This window comes from Malurus melanocephalus, unplaced genomic scaffold (genome assembly GCF_030028575.1).
Source record: "Malurus melanocephalus ecotype Western Australia unplaced genomic scaffold, MMel_1.1 scaffold_363, whole genome shotgun sequence".
NCBI lineage: Eukaryota > Metazoa > Chordata > Aves > Passeriformes > Maluridae > Malurus > Malurus melanocephalus.
In genome coordinates, this window is record NW_026623595.1 from 258,998 (window position 1) to 282,264 (window position 23,267).

Genomic DNA, 23,267 nt, shown 5'->3' on the forward strand with positions numbered 1-23,267 from the left:
AAAARAGTTTAGTCTGCTCTGACCATGTATATGGCTCTGGTGAATTTTGTACAGGTGGGCAGTGTGTGAACTGCAAAAGCAGGAGAGTCTGTTGGAGTCGATATTCCTGTAGACTTGGTTTGTCTCATGTGAGAGCCAGCTCTTTGCTTCTGCTCTTGATAGAGATATAGATAACTTCAAAGATTGTTYCAGGGTGGGAGGTTATCTTGGGGTCCGCAAAGGCCAGCGGGATCAGTGCTCACTCAGTACCAAAAGCCTCTTCAGTGAGGAAACTGGAAAAGCTTTGCAAACAGCCCCTTTTACCTTCAGAAACTGTTCCTTTTCTCTGGTGATTCATAATAACCATACAGAAATTAATGATGCWTTCTGGCTGTTAAGAGAAACATGATTATTTAGTTCAATGTTCTCATTTGTGTTGAATCCTGAAAGTGCCTTTTAGATAGATATTCTTGCTGCAGAGACGGTTCTCAACAGGAAATGAACCTACCCATACTTAATTTCCTTGCACTACTCAGCAGTCTTCTGTTAATTTATATGCTACTATAATAAGGAGTAATGACTTCCCTAAAAAAAATGGAAAGTTTCATCTTCAACTTTCACAGAGTTGCAGAAGAAAACACATTTTTCTTTAGTATGATTTTAATTTTATAGAAAAGATGACCACTTTCTTAACAAGAAAATTGATATTCTGAGCATGATTGATCCTGATTACAGTGGAAAAGAGTGGTTATGRAAGGCCCTTTTGGAAACACAGCAGTCCTTGCCCCAAATTCACTGACTCTGCCTCTCTGTCTTTTAAATTGATTTACCTGAATTGGTCCAAACTGGGGTGAAGAAAAATTGTCCAAAGTGAGTGGCATTCCTGTCCATGGTAGAAGGTTTGAACTGGGTGAATTTTTAAGGTCCCTTCTGACCCATTGTAGGATTCTGTGATTTTTTTTTTTGGATCTCAGGGACAAAGGAAAGCTGTTGCTTATGCTGCTAAAATATTCTGATAACATCATACTTACTTTTATGGACAAAGGCCTTAATCCAGTAATGTCATGTAATGGATTTCTGTGCCACTGAATTAATTCTCCTTTATTTTCTTAGGTCATATATGGTTATTTTTTCACTCAGTGGGGTATATTCTTTTGTTTCTTCACCCTTTTCAGACCAGTAGACCTGATCCATCACATGAGAATCACTTTTATTTAGTGGAATTATGTGTCATGCCAATAACATTTGAYGTATTTACTGAATAACTTGCTGGTCAAGGAAGCTGAGAAGATGAAATGTTGTGTGTTAGATTATAACTGGGTTTKTGTGCTTTCCTTCCCTTTGCAGATCTTATCCCTCTGCCCTTATCTTATATGAYGTAATATAATTCTATCCTGCATTTTGAAAAACAAACAAAAACTGACCAAACCTGATCTGATCTGTAGCTGTTTCCTCTTGCTAAGTTGGCCAATTTCAGAYAAACAATTACTTTATGTTGTGTGTAAAAGGCAAAAAAGTTGTTGTGTAACTTTTTCTGTTCTGCGGAAGAAGTAAATGTTGATTGAAATGACCTGTTGTTTATTTTAGGACACTGGAGAGCCAGGCTGGTGGAAAGGAGARCTCAATGGTAAAGAAGGAGTCTTCCCAGATAACTTTGCCGTTCAAATACAAGAGTCTGATAAAGACTTCCCTGTAAGTTCTTACATGTTTTTTTTAGTATCAAAAAACTAGTGATGAAAATGCAAAGAACAAAAGAGTTCACAACACATTATGCTACTTAAAATATTACAATTGTGGCAGTTTTAACTTTATTTTGATTTAGCTGTATGAAAGAAGAAAGATGTAAAGATTCATCTTTGTGTTTAAACTTGTCCATAAATACTAAACTGAGGCATGTTTTTTGGGATGAACTCTAATTTAAGAGGATGATCAGGTCATTTAGAAAAGGATGTAGTTCTGGTAGCATGGTGTTATGTGTTACTGATTACTGAATTAAACCCTTACTGGTTAGAAAGGAGATAAGCTGTTGGGTTTTTCCATCTCAAGTCCTTAAGTAAGTATAATTACAAAATAGTGAATGACCCCTCTGTGTCTGACTGGGGTTTTTCCATGTCAAAACTTGCCAGTCGGCTGCTGTATATGAAGGATATTATTTGGGTGGGATTTAGAAATATTTTTTCAGCATCTCGTGTTCTAGCTTGTAGAAATGAATGTTTTCATGTGGTACTCATTGACCTTATAATTTTGGTATTAATTTCACAGTTTTTCTTGTTGAGATTAGTGTGATGTTTTGGTTCTGTCGCGTTTGTGCAGCAAAAGTGGCTGTGATAATTCCCAAATGTACATCAACCCTAGGTGGAATTAATTCACCTCCAGATCAGGATTTATTAATTTATCATTTATCCTGAGTTGCCTCACATACTCAGGAAACCTACTACCCCAAGTCAGAATTTTCTTTTCAGATGGATTCTCAGCTGTGAAAGGGTGGCATAAATGCCATGACATTCAAGGGGAGTGGATAGGTGRTGTTGCTGTTTGACAATACAGAGTTGCTCCCTAGAGAGGGGGGGAAAACATTCTTTTACCATGARCAGCATTTCCTTGCTTTGATCCTTTATTCTGCTTTGTGTGCAGGGATTCACCTTGCACTGAGCAGCTTTGAGGTTCAAGGCATTGGATGGCTGGTGATCATAATCAGCTATTTGATACAGACTTCATAAATAAACAGACCAGAACCATRTAGAGGCAGGTTGATGCTGAACTGTGTTTAATTGTTGGTGTAGCACAGCTGGATAATGTAGTTGCTTTTTTGGGAAAGAAAGAAAGAAAATACTTGTTACTTAAGTTYACTCACTTTTGTTTCCTGTGAAACAAGAGAAAGAAATTGAATATGGGTTCTCCAGCTTGCTTTGTTACATTTACATGTCAGAATAAAATCTTGTGGCATCAAGAAAAGCTTATTCAATAGCTGTAGGGGCACAGAAGTGAAATCCATCCATAGCAACTGYTTTAAAAATACCCACAGGAAGGCGTTTTTGGAGGGGTTGTGTTAGACTGAGCCCATATGGTTTCAGCAGTTCTTGTATAAAGAACAAGTGGCTTTGTAGGCTTTTGTATCATTTTATCAGGGAACCTTGTCCTTAGTACAACCATAAAGACACYTCTTCTAGAACAATTTCATGAATCACATTCTGAGGATGGGTGGTTGAGATCTGCCCTGAGAGGTACCAGTCTTTCTTCAGCAGGAGAGAAATTCAACTTCAAGTGTATCATTAAGGGGAGTAAAAGTGATGAGTGACTGTTTCAAAATAGTCATTTAAATGTACAAACTGTTGCGTTGTGCTACTTGGTAAATTTTTAATGACTGGCATAGTTTGTCCATCTTTCCCACTTAAATATATGGTGATAAGGAAGCTCAAATCAATGCCTTTCTTGTAAGTGCAGACTTTGAGACAAATGCTGCCATRGTCTATTCTTTTTTCTTAGACTTGCAATGTAAGAGTCAATTAATTGAAGCCATTCATTCCTCTGATACTTAATTTAGAAATCTTTTTTTTTTAGTGAAAGTGAACATTTTTTGTTCAAAAATTTACCTGGTTACTCTTTTAAAACTGGCATTGCATTAACAATGATTGAGGCTTACATATTGAAATTAAAATGAGTGTGATCAGAGCAATTCTTTGGACTAGAAAAGATGAAATTCTTGGGTTTTCGTTATTTTTGCCTCTGTTTATGCWCATTGCTGAGGCACTGATTTCATTTGAACAGACCTGAATTTTTTTAACTGGTTGTCTGGGAGATATCAGAGAAATTGTTCCAGGTCTTTGTGTTTCCTGTCTGTGAACTGATTGCCTCCTTTGTGAAATACTTTGAAATCAGCTGGTAAACAAGCTCCACGTTACGGTATGCAAAACAAAACACAAATGAGGCTGTCTTGGATACAGAGAATCTGTTTGATTGCTTGTTTGACTTTGGGTTTTTTTTCCCCTTCCATTTTGCAGAAGCCAAAGAAACCTCCACCTCCGGTTAAAAGTCCAGGTATGTACTCTTATGTGTGGTGGTCTRAAAAATAATAAATTTCAGAAGCAGTGCATGACTTCAAAAGAAAATTTAGAAGTGGCTTTTTATTTCCTAGTAATGCAGCCACCTGTATTCACACGTTGAGGTTACTTTTTGTACTGTATGTATTTTGCTGCTGCTGTATATTTTTCAAAATTATGATGGAGCCTACTTTGGAAACATTTTAATAATGGCTTACAATTTTCTGGGCTCAAATGAGTATTTGTAAATGGTGTTCACTCCTTGCAAAAGAGAAAACACAGCTTGGTGTATATGTCTTATTTTTAGTTAGTGACCAAGGTAATTAAAGCTCTTTGAGAACTGTCTATGGTTTGCTTTTGCATTCAGCTGCAAGACCTGAATTGCCAACTGCAGAGAAGAAATTCCTTCCTTTGAGGCCTGAAGARAAAGGTAAGGACACTTTTCTTCATGGTGGCTTGATACCATCTGCTGAAGTTGTTGTGTTTTTGATGTTACAGAAATATCTTTGGAGGGGCTATAGAAGAACTGCTACACCCTTTTGCAATGTTTATTTCTTGTTATTGCATTATATTCTGAAAATTGGTTGTTGCACTGCATAATAACAGTTACTATTAAATTCATGAAAGGGTAGTTTTGTGACAGTGACTGCAGTTTTGAACAGCAATAGTAAGTTGTTAGAAAGGGAAAGGCTAACTGCTGCTTCTCAGTGTTCTGGCAAAAATCAGTCTGATCAAAAATATTTTGAAAGAACCACACAGAACAGTTACAACACTCTTTAGACAGGTATTCCAGTCATAATGCTCAGAAATAGAGATTTCTTGTCCTGTTAATTCGTACTATATTCCGTATTTTCAGGTTCCACTGAATTTCGAGACATTTACTGCTTTATTCTTAGAATTTAAAGGCCATGTTTTTCTGAGGCAAAGCTATTAATCTATCACCCAGACAGATTTCTAAAAAGCTTTTCTCCATGTTTGACAAATTTGCGAAGTGAAAATGTTTTGATTGTGCTTAAAAGTGAGAAGCTTAAACAAACATGCTGGTTGGGCCTTGTAGAAGAAATTCTGATGTCACTGCAGTTTAAGCAAATTACAAACCCACTCTGCCCTGTGAATGGTGAACTGTGGCTGACCAGTGTTTCTACAAGTGAGGCTGCTGATGGGTTTCTTGGCTTCCTTGGGCAGGTTTTATAAMCCCCATTTTAAACAAGGCATCTTCTCAACTGTTGCACATGAAAAACACTTGTTAAATCAGTTATTTGTTCTGTATGTGAGCAATCCAGTAATTTTTATCTGTTGGAGCAGGAGCTTCAGGTGTGAATTGAGATCAACTGTATGATTTCAAAAATGTTGATCACTTAGCTCTTTCAAAGTCCTTCTAAACTGAAGCAAATTTTATTTTAAACTGGTTCTGTTTGTACTATAGTGTTAAACTTTGCATAGTTGAGCTCAGCTGTTCATGGAGGAATATAGGAAAAAAGAGTGACAAAAATCCTATCCAAAATACATAGGAATGTGAAAGCTCATGTGGAATTACATAAGGTAGAGAACTCTCCTTTACTGAGCTACAGGAAATGGTGGAGAAGAAGCTTGTCCTGTATTCAGTTACAGATCAGGCCATAAAAGTTACTTTTTTAGATAACACTAGTGTTTTACTGGAAGATATGCCCATTTTCAGTGCAGTTGTACTTGTGGAAAGACAACCATGTTAATATTAGTAGTTAAACTTACTAAATCAAGTATGAAATTGTTCTGCTATTAGTTCTCAGAAAAATACTAATTGAGCAGCTCTAATCAGAAGCTATCAAACCATGTCATTTTTAATGCCTATTGGGATACTAATAAATCTGCATTTAATTGCAATAAAAATTGATCAAAAAGTAAAAGAAGTGTTTTTTGTAAGTCTTTCTGTATTTATAGTGAAGGACACTTAGTGGTATGACGTAGAAATTTTTGTCCAGTGTAAATGTCTTCAGATTTGTATCTTTATTTCCATTACTAAACTGTTTATTTTTAGCCTATCCTCTTTTTCATTGAGGAGTAAAATCCAAAAAAGACRTGTCATTTTGTCCAGCAGAAATGCCCAGTTTCTATGCTCATGRTGAACCTTGGCCTTTGGTATTAACTTTTTCCACTTAGCTGTAGACATTTTTTGTGTTCAGATTTTGAGTGGGAGTATTAGAAGGGAGAACTRACAGATGTGAATTCAGGAATAGGATTTGATTACAGCATTTTTTTCTGCCCTGTTTGCGAACTCACTTATTTTTRAAAGCAAAGAGGGTAATTCTCAACTTCTGCTCAGCGTAGCTTCACTAAAACCAATCGATCTGCRGTTAGTGCTGGCTGGTGTTGGTGTTTAGAGCTGTAAATGTTGTGTATTTGTGGGGAGGCAGGATTGTATTTGTGCTGCTGCTGGGCTGCTTTGCACAGGGCAGGCAGCCCCACCGTGTGGCAAATCCTTCCACTGCTKCAGCATCCTGGCTTTTTAACTCCATGCTAAGAGAAATGAGGAGGAGATGCTAACTAGGTTCAATTTTTTGTTCCTGTCTCCTCCTGATGTTCAGGTGTCCCRAAGCAGGAAGACAATTCTGCCTCTGGACAGTGCTTTTGACAGAAGTATCTCTAGGATCTATTTACTTCCCAATATTCCTGTGAAAGAAAATTGGCCTCTTCCCCTTTTTAGGATCGGAGGGSTGATGCTCAGTGGCTGCAGGACTTGTTTAAAGGAAATCAGTCCTAGACCTGGCAGATCAGGCACTTTGCTGACATGGAGCTGCAGCAAATATCCAACCCTGCTCCCAAATCCATAGCATCTGTAAACATTTTACATCAAATCAATACTTGGTTAAAAGCAAATCACAGGGAGGGGAGATTGGGGAGAAGCAAAGCTGAAGGTCACTCTCTGTGTTCCAGTTTACTGATATGCTGCCCTATAAAGCAGTAACTGTAAAGAACTGTAACCCTTTGCAGTAACCTAAAAATTGGTTTTTAAAATCCTCARTTCTTTGTGTATACTGAACTATAACATGGTTTCACAGGGAAAAGTAGAGGGTTTGCTTTGGCTATGCAGAGGGTGGAGTTAGGACACATGAGTTGAAAGCTATTCAACTATTACTTGTGAAGCAGCTTGAATTTTTCAGTGCCCCATGTGTTGTATGTCAGCTCCTCTGGACAGGATTCAATTAGGTCATGCAGTTATTGAAYGAGTAAATGCAACTTTGTTCTTATTTTCCACACCTAATTTCTATCTATCTGTAGGAAGGTACACTTTAGAGAAAATAAATTCAGCTATTCAGACCCCCATCCCTCCGCTTTTCTGTAGATAAATTATGATGCTTGTGTGTGTAAGAAGTGTAGTTACAACAGAATAAAAAACTACCTCTTCAACAGGAGATAAAATGAATTCATAGAAAAGACAAAGCAGTACAAAGGTTTTTTTTGTTCTTAGCTGTCATTTGCAGTGTAATAATGGGAATCCATAATTTATTACTAGTGTTTCATGTCAGTTGGAAGATTTATCTTACTTAAAGATAAATCTTTTTGGGCTCAGGTAAGTAGTTTGCATGTTTTGGTAAGGTATCATTTAAAATGCTTGCATATCTATTTTTCATTTTGATCTTCAAAGAAGCTATTTCTGASAGCAGTTGCTTTCTAATTGATTAGCAGTGTGAGAATGCTACAACATGGAGTTTTTAAAATGTGACTTATTTTGTCAGATGAAAAAGGAACTYTGGATCAGAAGCCTTTGAAGCCACAAGCTCCTCAAGTACCACCCAAGAAGCCTATTCCTCCAARCAAGACCAACAGCTTACTGAGAGCAGGGCTCCTGCACCCAAAACGTCCAGACAAACCTGGTTTGCCATCATCTGCATCCAAGTCAGTATGATTTAAACTGCACACACCAAGTAGATTTGATTTGATTTGTTKGACCTTCCTCCAGGGATGAGTTGGGAAGGAATGTGTTTTTTTAGGGGTGAAAAGAATGCAAGGATAAGTTTTGTGTTGCACATTCCAGTGTCCTGGTTCTCCAAGTCTCTGTCAGTGTGAACTTAGACCTTTCAAATCCTTTGAGGTATTGAATCCATCTCACAGTCAATATTAGAACATAACTGACTGTGATGAAGTTGCACAGGGGGCTGCTGTAGGTACTATAACAGGGTGGAAAAAAGAATCTGTGGGCATGGCCCTTGAGAATTGCTGTTTTGAAAAACACCCTGAAAATTTGRGCTGCCTCAGTGTTCAAGTTCAACTGCTCAAACTCAGTTCAAGGTTTGAGCACTTTATATAGGGTAAGATAGGTGGAAAGGAAGAACTGAGCACAGATTTTACCTGTGCTAAAGGTACTCAGTGTGGCTCTTGTYTTCTGGGGAAGGAAACACTACAGAGCCATGTTCAGACTCCACTCTTGTCCCTTCTCAGCTGAGTTGCTGGATAAATAGGGACTAATACTTCTTTTAGATCCACTTAATTTTTTTTTCCTTGTGRCTTTGAAACTTTGACTAATTTTGCATCCATACAATCTCTCACAYATAGAATTTTCCTTTCTGTCTCCATCAAAGTATTTGCTAGACCCTTACCCAGAAGTGCAAACAAACTGCTGACAGGTAATAATCCCTTTGGGATGTTCAGTTGGCTTGGAGGAACCATGAGAAAGTGAGGTTGTGACACACTTGGCCTTGTGCAAATAAAGCAGGCAGCTGCTACATCAAGAGCTTGTACCTTAAGTACCTTTTTAGTATAGAATTGTGTTACATTCACTTGGTATTTTGGAGACTTTCCCAAGTAAAGATGATTTCTTTTAAAACCACAAGTCACGTTCCCTTCCAGCTTAGAAAAGAATTATTGCTCTCAAGGGATTTACATGTGCAATTAAATACAGGTGTGTAGTGAGCTGTGGGCCTTTAATAATTGAAACCTTTAAATCTTAGAGATATTTAAATGTCTGAAAGTTTAACATTGTTATAGGAAGATCTGTCTGCTGTCTCTTTTTTCTACTGCAATAAAACTTAAAGGCTTTGGGAGGTTAATTAATGACAGGGATAGTTTGTACATGGCATGTACAGGCCAACCAAGTGATCAGCCCCAGTCAGTATGGGTTTGTGATGGCAAGAATTGTAAAGGAAAATGTTACCTGTTTGGGTTTTTTCGTTTGTGTATCTATTTTGATGGGTTTTTATTTTTTGTGATTTTTGATTGTTTTGGGGTGTTTTTGGWATATGAATGATGTGAGCAGATATGCAAAAAATGCATCATAGAATAAATTCTGTATATAAAAGGTAGGTTTATCTATACCCAGCAAGAAATATCTTGTTCTTGTCAGCTTTTCCCTTGTACAGGAAGATTTCTCTAATGACAAGAAATCAGTTTCTGAATTATTTCAAGAGGTATTACTGAAAATGTTATTCAGCTCACCTGTTTTCTGAAGTATAGTATTTTGGACTGAAGTACCAAAGTGTGTCCTAAAGTAAAAGTTGTAGGTTATATTCATAATGGTTTTGTACACATCTGACAACTTTTTAAGGGCTGGAACAGAGGAATTGGCTTTCATAGCTAGAATTGATCTCCAAAAGCCTTGATTTTAAAACAGGGTTTTAGAAAGTGGTAAAATCTGTAATTTTTCAATTTGAATTGAAATTCTAATTCTTGGTATGTTTCCCTTTTAAGCTATTTTATCTCTTAAGTAGATATGTTGTGTCTTTTTTTTTTTTTTTTTCTTATGACAGAACAAATGGAGAAGTTGTTACTCTTCGACCGAAATCTGAATTTGAGCCAGTAGCAAAACCAAAGTTAGACTCTGAACCATTACCACTCAGACCAAAATCAGTAGAGGTAGATTCACTCGTGATAAAGAGCTCTAAAGAATCAGGTAAGGAAAGAAATGTTCTTTTGKGCCTTTCTGTTCAGATTGCTGTGTTTTACAGGGTTGGAATAAGCTTTTTGAGTGATTTACTCAAAATGCCACTGAGTGCATTTATGCCTGTGTATTTTTTTAGAAGTGCTATAAGTAGCTGAAGGTAAGAATCAGGAGGGGATGAACAGATGTCAGTAGGATGTTTGCAGATAGCTGGTGAGTTCTGGATTGTAACAGTGGGCAGAGAGAAATGTAGGTGATGGTTTGTTCTTCTAATTTGAAAGCATGTTTTTTTGCTGCCACTTTTGAGTTTTTCTGAAGTTGTTTTTCTTAATGGCTAATTCAGTTTGTTCTGCTCTTGCAGCTCAGACAACTTTGCTTTTTTAGCTAACTTGAGAATTCTTAGTAATGCCATTACCTTCAGCCTCCTGTGGTTTAGTTCAGAGCTATTCTAGGTTTTCATCATACCTTAAATTTGGGCCTTAAAGAAGCAGGAACGCTGTGCATTTGAAAAGCATGCTTATGGCTTTGCTTAAAGCACTTTGAGCCAAATCTGGCATCTCTTTAATTCCAAATATATCCAGTAAAACCCTTGATAGTGACTAAAGCAGCCACATTTAATGATCAGAATCTCTGAGCTGCTGTAGTGATACCATCAGCCCTTTACTGACAATGCAACKGATACCTGACTTGTGTCTGTCACTTAGGCAGAGATCAGCTGCTGTGGGCATAGTTTTCTAAACTCTCAATTATTTTTATTTCATGATTAACCACTTAAAAAAAAAAGCTGGAGTGAATTATACCTGCAGTGTTCATCTTGCGTATCTCAAATGCAACTTTTCACATCAGAAAAGATTTTAGTAATAATAAATTTTAAAATACTATTAATTAATTTAATTATGATATTCTGGTTGTAGAGTAGTTGGTCCTAAAGTATAATAAATTCATCTGGAAGATAAAAATAATGCATTAAAAGAACTGAAGCAGTTTATGAATAGAAAAGAATACTCCTGACTTCTTTTCATTGAACATGTTAAAATACGCTTTTTAAGTGTGAATGCTTTATATGAGGAAAGGTTAGTTCACGTGTGTTTTTAATATGCAAGTTATGCTACTCAGATTAGATACTAGAATAAATTTCTTTATTATGAGGGTGGTGAAGCCCTGGCACAGGYTGCCCAGAGAAGCTGTGGCTGCCCCATCTCTGGGAGTGTTCCAGGCCAGGTTGGACGGACTTTGAGCAACCTCTTGTAGTGGAGGTGATGATCTTTAAGTTCCCTTCCAACCCAAGCCATTCTATGATTARTAGCTATCTAGCTAGTGTAATAAATTCTATTATTATATTTCTGGAATTGTGCTAGGTATGTTACTGTGTAGCAAAGTGTCCTTTAACATCAGGAAAAAAGTCCCTATGAAAACAGCTGGAATATATTTTTTTTTCTTTTCATTCAATTATCTTAACATCTTTAATAACCAGGGTGGCAACATGATACCTGTGATACTAGGTAGTCATGTATAAGCTAATATTCGGTGCTACCAAAAAAAATACAGATTTAGAAAAAAACATKAATTTTGTTTTGCTAACATAGTTTTTTTATAGAGAGAATAAAGACTTTAATACCTTCATGGGGCAGAGGTGCACAACAGGTCCATGGGTGGGGTCTGTTCAGTGCTGTTTGGTGCAGAGCAAGTGAAGGAGGCTCAGGCAGTTTCTTGTGGGGCTGCAGCACTGATGGGGTCAAGGAGCTGTTAATAAAAGAAAGTTTCAAAAATCCTCTGTTTTGTCAAAGTTGAGATTCCTTAAAACAATCTAAGTCACTTGTGACTTGTTTCACTCTTGTGAAAAGAGATTGATCCAAACTCCTGCGAGTAAACTGTAATGAATCTCATACTCTAATTCTCTATATATTCTGCTGCTAAAGACATAATACTCTGTGCAGCCAAGACTATATATAACTATAAAAAAGAAGATGTTGGGTCCTTCTATAAAGYTTAAGACTGTTGAATTTTACAAAAACTGGAATAGGTATTAAAAAATGAGGGTAGACAGATGGCTGGGGCAGGCAACTGCTTTACCAGATTCTTTATTTTTAATTCTTCTCCCCCTCTTTAGATTATGATCCTGAGGTGGATGATTTTTAGGAAATCAGTTATTTTTAAAATATGGGTCCTGTTTTTTTGGAGCTTAGATAGACCCTGAAGTGTGGTGTAGGTTGAGCTACTTTCAGTTTAGCATAAAGAGAAGCTGTAARTATTCTGAAAGGAAAAAAAAAAACAATCCCCCCATACCAAAATTAAGTCCCCAGCCATCAGATAAGCACAAATAATCAAAACCATTTAGAAACATTGATCACATTGAGATAACTCTTGAAGCTTTATTTAAAAACTGCATAAATGTTTCTCTGTTTGACTAGAATCAAGTACTGTAAGAGACTAAAGCTGTAATGCTGGCATGCTGAACATGTAAAGCAATTCTGTTTCTTCTACAAATGTTTCTTTTTCCTGCTTTGTGAAATAATTTTTTTGTTCAGAATCTTTTTCTAGACATTCCTCTCCTTGACTTTTCTTTCCAGATTTTGTTTCCTATCCTGTTTGCCATGTTTCCCTTCTTACGTGTCAGGAAATTACCCTACCCTTCTCCATTTTGGTAAGATAACAATCTCTAAGGAAATCCAAATGCTTTATTCCATACACATATCCTCTTCTTAACATCGTGAGCATGGTTTTCAGTTGCAATTATTGGTACTAAAATTTTGGGGTTTCTATTAAAAATGCACTCTTTTTTTGTTTGTTTGAATGCCTGTTTTCCTTAGCTGCTAAAGAAGTTACTTGAAATAGACGTTTCCATTAGGAACTGGTGGGGAAGGAAAGTAAGAAAAAGTTTACAGTTCAGCTGTTGATAAGCCAAACTTKGTGTTTGTTTGTAATGAAATGTTTTCAGTACCTTTAGCACATCTGGTGTGTGTAGGCTGAATGGCTTTATCACTCTGTACACACAAATAACACCATCATGAAGCTTTTGAGCACTTAAATACTTTATAGCCTATAACTGTCCCCTAAATTTTTGGTTTGAAATCTCAGCAAGATGAATAATAGGAGAAAGGGTGCCACCTTTTTACTCCACAGATTAATGTGAGTTATTGTCTTGTAAAATACCAGATATGTTTCACTTTTACTGTGAGCATTTAAACCCAGGCCACATGAGATGGTRGAACCATGATTTCTTCAGCCACCCTTCAGCTTTGCTTCTTTTTGTGAAGGCTTTTTAAGACACACTGCTATGAATACACCTTGAAGCATTCACAATCTTAACCTCTTGTCTAATTGTACCTGTCAAAGCTCCTAACAGCTCTGTGGTGGATCCATGGTAAAATAGAACAGACATTTCTAACAGACCATCCTATGTAACTTCAGCTTAGCTCATCTTCTTAGAAAGAAAGGTGCTCTTGCTCAGCCATAAAGTCCTTTTTTGACCCAGATTATCCATAGTTGTGTGGTGTTGCTCTTTTGGCACTATGATGAGATTTCATTTAACAATTGCTCACAGGCTGTCTGTAAGAATCCGTAATTGATAAATCACTTCATTGATTGAAATGGGTATAGACTGTGAATTTCCAGTGGGTTTCCCCAGTATCTCTATTGGTTTAATGATTTATTGGTTTTATTTTCTCTAAAATAACTAAAAATGTTGTTTAAAAAGAAAAAACTATCAAATRAACTCCCTAAACCCTCAGTAAAACTGGTCAACCTACCACCACCACCACCAAATCCAAACCCAATCCCCACCAACCTGTGTTTTAATTTCCTCCCCTATACCAAAACAATAAATTGGATAAGTAAAAACAAAAATACAAGTACAGTATTCCCTTTGACTTTAATCTGCTGGCAATATCTTAATGCTTAGCACTTCTCTCAGGTGTAGCAATTTCCTTTAGAAGCTCTTAGAAATACAGAAAAAATCCTTGGCTTTGGTGTCATCCGACATTTAAATAATACACTGTTCAGGACTATAGCAGTCTTCATCTCCAAGCCTTTTGAAATATTGTGATTTTTTTCTCCAACTTTAAGTTTTTCTTAATATAGTTTTAATATGCCTGATGTTTGCTGATTGTCGAGACAGGACTGGCATTGCAAATATAATAGCAACTAAATTTACAATTCTTACTTACATTTCTTGCCAAATGGTTTGTCATTTTTGTGGAATGACAAAAGAATGATCATTTAAAATCAGAAATTACTGAGATGGGGGGTTATGTTTTTAATGATACCTAACTAAGGTAAATCCTGATTTACCCTTTGGCAACCTGGTCTAGTGGAAGGGGTCCCTGCCCATTTCAGGAGRGTGGAACAAGGTGATCTTTAAGTCCCTTCCARCCCAAACCATTCTGTGACAGGTTAGTGCTCTGGGATTACTGATAATTGAGAAAAGACCATAAAGATACACCCCTTGGCCACTGCTGCTTGCAATGTATTAAGTGAAATATTTTATTGGCACAAACTAGAACAGAAATCCCTTCACATTTATTTGTCCCTCATCTCCTTTTCCATCAGCTGCTTGCCATTCATCACTCTTCTGTTTCTTCCTTCTTTTTTTTTTCCTCCCTGCTTGTTTAATTGCAGGTGTGATTGCATGTTTGCAAAAGACTGTCTTGACATTCTCTTGAGTAGAAGTAAAAAGCAGCAAAACTGATTGGTAACAGTGCTATGAATGTTTTCTTTTCAACAAGGGAATGGGTGATGAAGTAGATTTGRTGAGGGCTGTCCAAAAGAAGTGAATATTCTAAGGACTTCAAGGATATTAATGCAAAGCATACATAAAATCAGTTAAAATATTCAATAAAAAAAATAGTACTTACTGGTATAAATTAGCTCTGACAATGTGTGAGTAAAACTTGCATTAATCAGATGAGTTTAAATCATCCAGACATTGAAGGGGTATGAATGGTCTGACTCAGTGTACCCCAGGCTTTTTTCTTATCTGACCTTTAATGAGAATGTAGAAGAGGTATCATAGGTTCTGTTTGCTAAATCATAATGTCATTTAAGAATCAAACTGGTCACCAGAAAAGAATSAAACCCAAAATCCTGAATGTTGCTTGTGGTACCTGTAGTAAATGCTGTGTGGCATTTTAGTTACAGTTTATAGAATAAGTGATGAATTTGGGTTGTAAAATGATATGTAATAACTGTAATTTTATATCAATGCTTAAATAAAAAACACAATCTTGCTAAACATCTGTTGCCAGGTAAGTATATTTATTTTTGTGGAGAAAAGGTTAAGAAGTCCTGTTGTTATCTAGGTGAGGTATTTCTGTTACTAGGACTAGTTATAATAGCTCTTCCTATTAACAACTTTTTTCCTAAAGTTGCCTCYCCCAGAGGATGTAAAACATTTCTGCTTATCTGAGTTTACCTAGAACTGTGAACATAAAGAGACTAATGAGCAAAGAGATCTGTGTGATTGAATGAAGCACAAGAGTGCAGCTTTGAAGTATTTAATTAAAGTCTTTATGAAGTTGTGTATTATCCTTAGGTACTATATGTGAAAAAAAACTACTCTGCATAGACATAGGTCTTGTTACTTTCACCAACTTGAGGACTACACCACTATGTATTGTACTATGTTGCTTTTATTTTTGTCTTAGTCACTAAACTCGCATTTTCATGCTTTTCATATAAGTTCAGTGACAAGAAAATATGCTCTTGAGTAGTTGAACATGGCAGCTCTTAGGAAAAGTAATAAATATATTTTCTGCAGATGCTGCCATGTTGCTAGAGCATTTCTTCTATTAACATAAATTAACTTGAATTTAATATGAATTTAAATTCTAGTTGAATTAACTTTTAATTTTTTCCAAGGTGGAAAATACAATTTTCCTGATATGTCAAAATCATGCAGTTGTTTGAAATATCTCTTGTGTTGTATTATGCTGTAAATCCTTGAAASAATAAGAAGAATTCTGATAATTCTTTTTTTGTTTCTTAAGTTAGAAAAAAGTGATTAAAAAAACACAKCAAAACCTTCTGGTCTTGATGGTAGTCTGTGTTTTCTTCTTTTTGTAGATGTGTTAAGCTTTGATGATGTAATAGCTACCTCAGATAATCTGTCACACCCAACTGCCAGCCGGCCCAAGATGCCTGGTAGGAGGCTGCCTTCCCGTTTCAATAGCAGTAGTCCTGTGAGTATTTTGGRGTGTTCTCCTAGGAAACTACAAACTAACTTCCCAGGGAACAGAACTGCCCTGGGTAACAGTCTCGTGAGCCATTTACCTGAGAGCAAAATGCTGCAGAGGTTCAGTTCCTATTTTGTGTGGAGGGAAATGAATGAAAGAAAAACAACTGGAGCTGTGTTGCAGCTGAAGGAGTTTTTCTGTTCCATGGGGTGTTGCTGCAGGAAATACTCAGCTCTTCTGGCATCACTGATGGTGAAATGGGTGTTGTGCACACACACAGCTCTGAAAGTGTCTTTAGTGGCTTTGACAATTGACAGCTATAAATTTGTAATTTAATGCTGCTGTAACGTGGGWTTTGTGACCTTAGTGCTGATGTGAGATTGGCAGACAATGAGAGGTGATGCAGAGYCCTTGAAATCAGTTTTTGTCATTGGATGTTACATAGTTCAGCCACACCAGTTGCCATCTACAGTTACTGCCCATTTGTGTTTTGTGGAAGCAACTACAAGCTCCCAAAAGCATTACAGACTTAAGTATTGGAAATACACTTGAAAATCCTGCCCAAGATTCCTGTACTTGATTTCAGTTCTGCTGAATATGAGGAAGGAAAATTCTGACTGTCAGGGACAAAAAACTCTGCTAGTGTAGCAATTTAATTTGAGTTATTTGGTTTTTTCCCTTTAGTATTGAATTTTTTAGAAATATTTTAAAATGTTTGTTTTTGTTGTTTTGGGTTTTTTTTTTGGTGGGTTTTTTTGGGGGTTTTTTTGGGTGTGTGTTTGTTTGGGTTTTTTTGGTTGTTGTTTTTTGTTTTCTGTTTCTTTTTAATTTACGTTTTTTTTAAATTCTGAAAATCTTTTCATTCTTTATGAATGGTTTACCAGGCAAGTCAAAATATGAGTCCAGAAAAAAATTTGAAGGTGCAGAAAGAAGAAGAAAGTGCCAAACCAAAGCCAGTTGAAACAAAGAAGGTATGATGATACCTAAGAGCCAGAGGAGCACCAGGCAGCTTGGTGTTYTGTTCATCCTGCTTGCATTTCCAGTACAGCTTGATGCACCCATCTAAATGAACAGTGCTTGTATTTGAGTACCAGTGAGCTGTGTCATTTAGAATAAAGTCTACAGTAGGAGATTCAGTGTTGGAGTTCATTTATACATACAGAGTKCATGAGTTCTGATGAGAACTGTTGTATCAAGTGGTATTTCCCAAATAAGTTCTGTATCTACTCAGCCTTTAGTCTCCTGACAGACAGAACAGCTGAGCAGATCAGCAAAGGACRAAAGGTTGATTTATAAAGATCCAGTGGGATCCATTAAATCACTTTTTATTTTTTAAAGTGTAGAGGGCAGCAATGTGAGTTCTTTTTTGGGTGACTGCAGGAACTTCAGATAAATCCTTAATTAAGACTTGTATAAAGTAATCTCATCTACTACATTAGTCCATTTGAAGTGGACTCTGTGTTTTACCTTTTAGGTAGAAAATTAGGGAATTTGTGTTTGTTTAGCTCCCATCTTGGTATAACCTGTGTGCTGTAACTGCTCAGTTCATAAAGATTTCACTTATCTTTCTGCTGATTTATTTTTTCAGCCATCTGCGTTCAGCCCATTGATTCCACCTTCATCTCAGAGACCAAGTTCTGTCATACTCGACTTTTTACCTGGAGACCTCCAACTTAAAGGAGAAACAGATGATGARAAAATTTCTGTGGAAGAGCTCAGGACTCAGATTAATGATTTAATGGGTTTAGTAGACGCCCTGAAAAAAGAACATGGGTAAATATTTCCTTKGTCAATCTGCAAAGGATTATAAATTTCTTTATTGCCAGACTTTAGGAAAACTGTTCCATCCTAGTAACATGTTAATGTATTAATTTAAAATCTTTCCTATTTAAATTGGTCCTACTAATTATCACAAATATATCCTACTAAATAGCACAAATTTGATGTCAGAGTGTTTTTGGAATTTGTATGCATTTTTTCCCTCCTACTTTGCACTCCTGCATTCATGACTTTTTTTTTGAAAGTATTTTTTAAACAGTTTGTCTTTTTATTGTTAGGAAAAGTAGGTAATTTTTTGTGGTAATACATAAGTACATGTGCAGGCCTTCTGTTACATTGTGCCCAAGTATTTGTAGTATTGACATGACTAGTAGGAACCTTGTGTTCCAAGTAATTGGTTCTCTGTCTGGAAGTCACCAGGTGATTTTAGATTATTTTAGCTTAAATTCAACTTTCCAGATTAAATAACATTACAAACTTCTAAGCAGCCTCCTTAAATTGGGGTTAAAAATCAGGGATAGGTGCATAGCTAAAGGTAAGAARTGTTGAGAGATGGTGAAATCTTATGGTCCAACAGATGTGAATAGCAGTTCACTGGTGGGCATGTGCCTGCTTATGTGAATTCCATGTGYAAAATTTAAACAAGGCCTGTGCATCCTGTCCTCAGTATTGTGATGTTTCTTCTTCCCTTCTAACTTCTATTTCTATGTTAACTCCTATTAGGAGGGAACTGGAAAAACTAAAGAAGGATTTGGAAGAAGAGAAGCTGTTGCGAAGCAATCTGGAGGTAATGTTACAGCTTTGGGAGGGTATGGGTGSTTTAGGGGTGTGTAGGCATTGTTCTGGAATTTGATGTCACAGGAAAACCTGTTCAGTCTCTTCTTGTGTTGCTGTTTTAGTTTGTGAKTGAATCAATGTCTCATGAGGCATTTGGATGTATAGAGAAGATCCAAGTTCAACTTTCTTTTTGTTGAATATTATTTGTAACAATATGTGTGGGTGTTAGGATGGGAGGTCAGTTTARTGTTGCTGGATTGTGCTCTTTGCTAAAAATATGTCCAACTGGACAAGTTTCAACAGGGACACTTAATACATTGCATTTGTAAGATTGAAAGACCTATTTAATTTAGATAAGTAAACAAAACTCGGGGCAAAAGTAAACCTCTAAATTTTTGATGAATTCTTTAAATACTAAGTGTAGATAATTTGCCAAAAGAGCAGAATGTGTCTAAAAAACTTCCTTATGAATGAACACTGCTCCTGAATTTATTGATGAATAACACTACCTGCAGTGCAGTATGATACCATTAAGTAGTTARTAGAATGAACTCATTGTAGGAAATTATTTTAGTGTGGTACAAAAGGCCATTTTATTTGTGACACAGTGCATCTTACTGGCTACAAAGCTACTTGTAGACACATRAGAAAATCTTCTGGTGAGCCTCTCTTTTATGTGTCTCTAAAGCAATCAATGAAACTGCCTTAAATAKGCTGTGGAGATGAGGAGAAGGTGACTTCCAGATGTCCTCTAAGTCCATTTGAAGAAATACAAATTAATCTTGGCAGTGTTTTTCATGAAGGCTGTTTTAAGAAGTTACTCTGAGGKGATGGGGCAGCATTACATGGGCGCATGTCAATGATTCCATAACCCAGCTTTGACTACTTCTTTCAGAGAGAGTTTATCCAGACAAACTGRTTTATAAAACAGAGGGGTTTGTTATTTTAAAAATAATTATACCAGAACTGTAGGCAAATTTTTAATTATTTTAAATTCCTGTTTATTTAGCAATATAGTGGTACAAAATCAGCTGTAAATACTGAGCTSTCAAATGCTTCTATGGTCCAATACTGAAATGTCCTTCAAATGTAAAGGTTATAACTTTGGTAAAAACTCTGAAGATTTTATAGTTACTTGAATACTGACTTTCTTTTCAAAATGTCCATTTTTGCAGCTTGAAATAGAAAAATTGAAGAAAGCAGTGATGTCTACATGAGACAGCTATGGACTCAATGTTTTTAACTYGCCAGGAATTTAAAGCTGAACACAAGGAGAACTGACTCTTATTTCATTATAATGGATGCTGGTGTTCTACAGTCTTAAAGAAAAAAGATAGTAAAAAAAAACCAGGAATATAGTCTTATATTCAGAGAGATAAGAAAACAAAAAAGAATAATGGTGTAATTTTTTTGCCAATATAAAAGAGGCCTTATTTCTTACTGTGCTGGAATTGCAGACCTTATTTTTTTGGTTTGCTTGAAAATACTACTGAATCTGTATAGAAAGGAGAGGGAATTCTTAATAGATTTTTATTGAATACCTGTAGCTTAACTTTTAAAGAGATCTATACTATAAATAGGGTGATCTGTCTTTGCAACTAATCTGTAAAATAGTCTGTTGGAAGGGATGGAATAACTGTATCGTAATTGTAGTCACTACTTTTCCCCTACAYGCAAAAGGGAATATATGATATTTGTATAATTTTGGCAGTTTTACCCAGGATTATGCTGTTGTGCCTGTCTGCAGTGAGAATATTAATACTATGCTGTTCATAAGTTGAGTAATGAGATAGGAATTTGTTAGTGCAATGAAGCAGGTGAAACTCCTATGCATTGTAGAAAGATGGAATGATTTAATCTGAGTAGTTCAGCAGAACGGTTTGTGACTTGCACTATTGGATTAAAAAGGGATTTAAGACTGAATCATGAAACATGACAAAATTAACTGTTAAAGCCACAAAATGCAAGGAATACAGAAACAAGGAGTTAGAGTCCAGTCTTAACTCAACCTGTTGTGCCTAAAATACTATAGTATACAGCATGGAAGAGTAAACCTTAAGTCACAGTGTCTGTACTTCCGTGTTTCTGCATTGAAGTCATCAGTCTTTCTAGTGGTTCAGTATGCATCTTGATCTGTTTTTACACTAGTCTGGTTTTGTTTATAATATGTCTCCAAATAAATCCCTTTGGAACTTTGATACTTTCAAAAGCTCTCGATATTTATATATTTATGCCATAAACTTTCTCAATATATTGCGTACCTCTAAACTTAGCAACATCTTTGTATTTAATGAGTGATTGGAACAATTGCTTTGACATCATGGTGCTGGTGTCCAAGACGGTGTCTTTATGGAAAAGAGGTTGAGATCTTGTGGATTACCATTATCTTTAACCCMTGGGCTCAAAACTTGCACCAGAATAATACACARTATGCAAAGTGATGGGGGACAATGRTATTTATTGCTGTGTTTGTCTGATTAAAGAATTAAAAAGCATACAGCTTTAGAAAGTCAGTCAAATGCATTAGTTCCGTTAGTAATCAGCTCATCTCCTTTAGGTCTGCTATAATTTAAAAGACAAAAGCATTCTGCATAGTTTGGCAACTTCACCAATAAAAGAAAGTAATTAAGGTTCTCTTYATGGGAGTGGTCCTAAATACAGTAATTATTCAGTATGTCACTTGTTCAAGTGACACTGAAGTGTTACTTTTTGAGAGTGTACTTTTTCCACAGTTGATGTATCATAAAATAGAAATGTCAGAAAGTCAATTAGGGGATGTTTGTCTCTTACTGATTCAAATAGTTCATGAAATTTGATTGAAACCTGATTGGGGATGTTTACCTGTTACTCATTCAAATAGTTCATGAAATCTGATTAATACACTTTGCAGGTATTGAGTAATATTTGCTAGTCAAATTGCTAATAGGCTGATTCACTCTTAATGCTTTTAATTTTGAATTGCCCAAGTGCATCACAGATGAATTGAGGAATCATGTCCTTCTCATCAGACACTAAACTCTTGCCTGGAATTCACACCTCACAAGGAGGTGATGAAAAACAAGAATTGAGCCGAATGGAGTACCCAATTTTCTTGTACAAGCTCTTCACTGTGATTCATTGGAGCATGAAACAAATCTTGGAAGGGGTTGCTCTGCAGAAATTGTGCCTGTGTGTGAATTTGTAGAGGATGAACAGAACAAGACAATCAGTTAAAGCCACAAATGGAAGGTGTTTGTTATGTAATGGCCTTTGTTCGCTATAGCAATAAATGACCCAAGTGCAATGACTTGATTTAATAAACCCTTCTTTAAAAGTCGCTGCTATGAGTATTTGTAGCCATAAGGAAGTTGCCCTGATGTGTGTCTGTCTTGTCTTCAGCTAGTGTTACGTACTGGAGTGGAGGGGGAGCGGGTAATGGTTTTGGAGACATTCCACAGTACAAGTTCTAAGAGCTGTGTTCTTCACTGACTTGTCTACCGGTGCTGTAAAATGATGCATGCTATCCAAACTCAGCAAATAAAATGAGTGTAAAAACCTCTTCAAATGTCTGCTCAGTTCTGTTCAGGAGTGTTTTGTATGCCATTAAATTCTTTGCAAGGAGGAGTGTGGAGAAGTGGAAGCAAAGCACTTGAAACAGTCGCTCTTTAAGGTTTTCAGATTTCCATTTACTCACTGGGGTGCTCTGGCTCCTGACTGTCAAGGTGGCTTAGGAGCCAAACAGTTGGAAAGCTCCCTGTTTTTCTTTAACTTGTCAGGATTTCTTCATTCCCCCTTTCTTTCCCTCTTGGKCCATGTTGAAGTGACCTTACTGTGCCTCTTCAGAGGCTTTTTTTAAGATTACCACTCATTAACATGAATAAATGCATATTTTAACCTCTTCCTAAGCATGTAGTGAAGAATTGAAGACTTGACGGTATGRCATGTTTAATATGGATAGGGATGAGGGAAAAGATACATAAAGAAAGAACACAGAGGTGTATTTTTAAACTACAGGGGTTTTATTATTCAATCTTAAAATTATCTAAAAATGTTTTTGTAACACACAAGGTATAGATAAACAATGTAAAGCAAAATTACAGGTCTAGTTATTTGGATTTTTTCCACAAAGATGACTTTTTTCATTAATATTCATGGAGTGAAGTTTCTGATGGAAATTTGTGATTATTGCAAAGTTTGAATTGTGTAACTAAGTATCTGTTGAACTTTAAAATAAATACCTTGTATTCATGAAAGCCATAAGTTAGCACAAATCTGTTAACTCTTCAAAGGAAACAGTAAAACCAGGTTCTCACAGCTGCCTTTTGACAGCTGTAAAAGTTACCTGAGATGTTTCTGGTATCTGTGAAAGCAAGTGGTGAGCACAGCATCGAAGCAGCTGGTGCAGATCTTGGGTAATTGGATTTTGCAAGAGGAGAGGAGACAAACCCCTCCCTTTGGGTGCCTGGGCACACACCTCCCTGAATGTACCTGAGGAATGCAAACAACCCCAACCAGCTCAGAAAGTGTGAGACTGATGCTGCTGGGCTCGGGGTTTGGAGTGCCCTCTCTGTTGGAAGTCACAGTTTCAATCTCCTTCCAGGACCCCTGGGAGCCCAGGGAGAATCCTGTGTTTGTCTGAGAGCTGCAGGATGCTGGGCTTTGTGTTCTTAAGGAGGTTGAGGAGGTGTT

The 23,267-nt window shown here is 36.5% G+C and overlaps 1 protein-coding gene across 3 annotated transcripts in view; it reads left to right on the plus strand.

Annotated features, from left to right (window-relative positions):
• Positions 1-22,143, plus strand: part of CD2AP (CD2 associated protein) — a 78,269-nt gene extending 56,126 nt beyond the window's left edge. For all 3 annotated transcript variants that reach the window (XM_057378564.1, XM_057378563.1, XM_057378565.1), the window contains 10 exons: positions 1,567-1,671; positions 3,981-4,017; positions 4,387-4,449; positions 7,736-7,895; positions 9,743-9,885; positions 15,934-16,049; positions 16,928-17,014; positions 17,632-17,816; positions 18,546-18,609; positions 19,775-22,143. In XM_057378564.1, coding sequence (XP_057234547.1) covers positions 1,567-1,671; positions 3,981-4,017; positions 4,387-4,449; positions 7,736-7,895; positions 9,743-9,885; positions 15,934-16,049; positions 16,928-17,014; positions 17,632-17,816; positions 18,546-18,609; positions 19,775-19,816 — 1,002 coding nt within the window. In that variant the 3' untranslated portion in view covers positions 19,817-22,143. The remainder of the gene's footprint in view (positions 1-1,566; positions 1,672-3,980; positions 4,018-4,386; positions 4,450-7,735; positions 7,896-9,742; positions 9,886-15,933; positions 16,050-16,927; positions 17,015-17,631; positions 17,817-18,545; positions 18,610-19,774) is intronic.
• Positions 22,144-23,267: the final 1,124 nt, after the last annotated feature.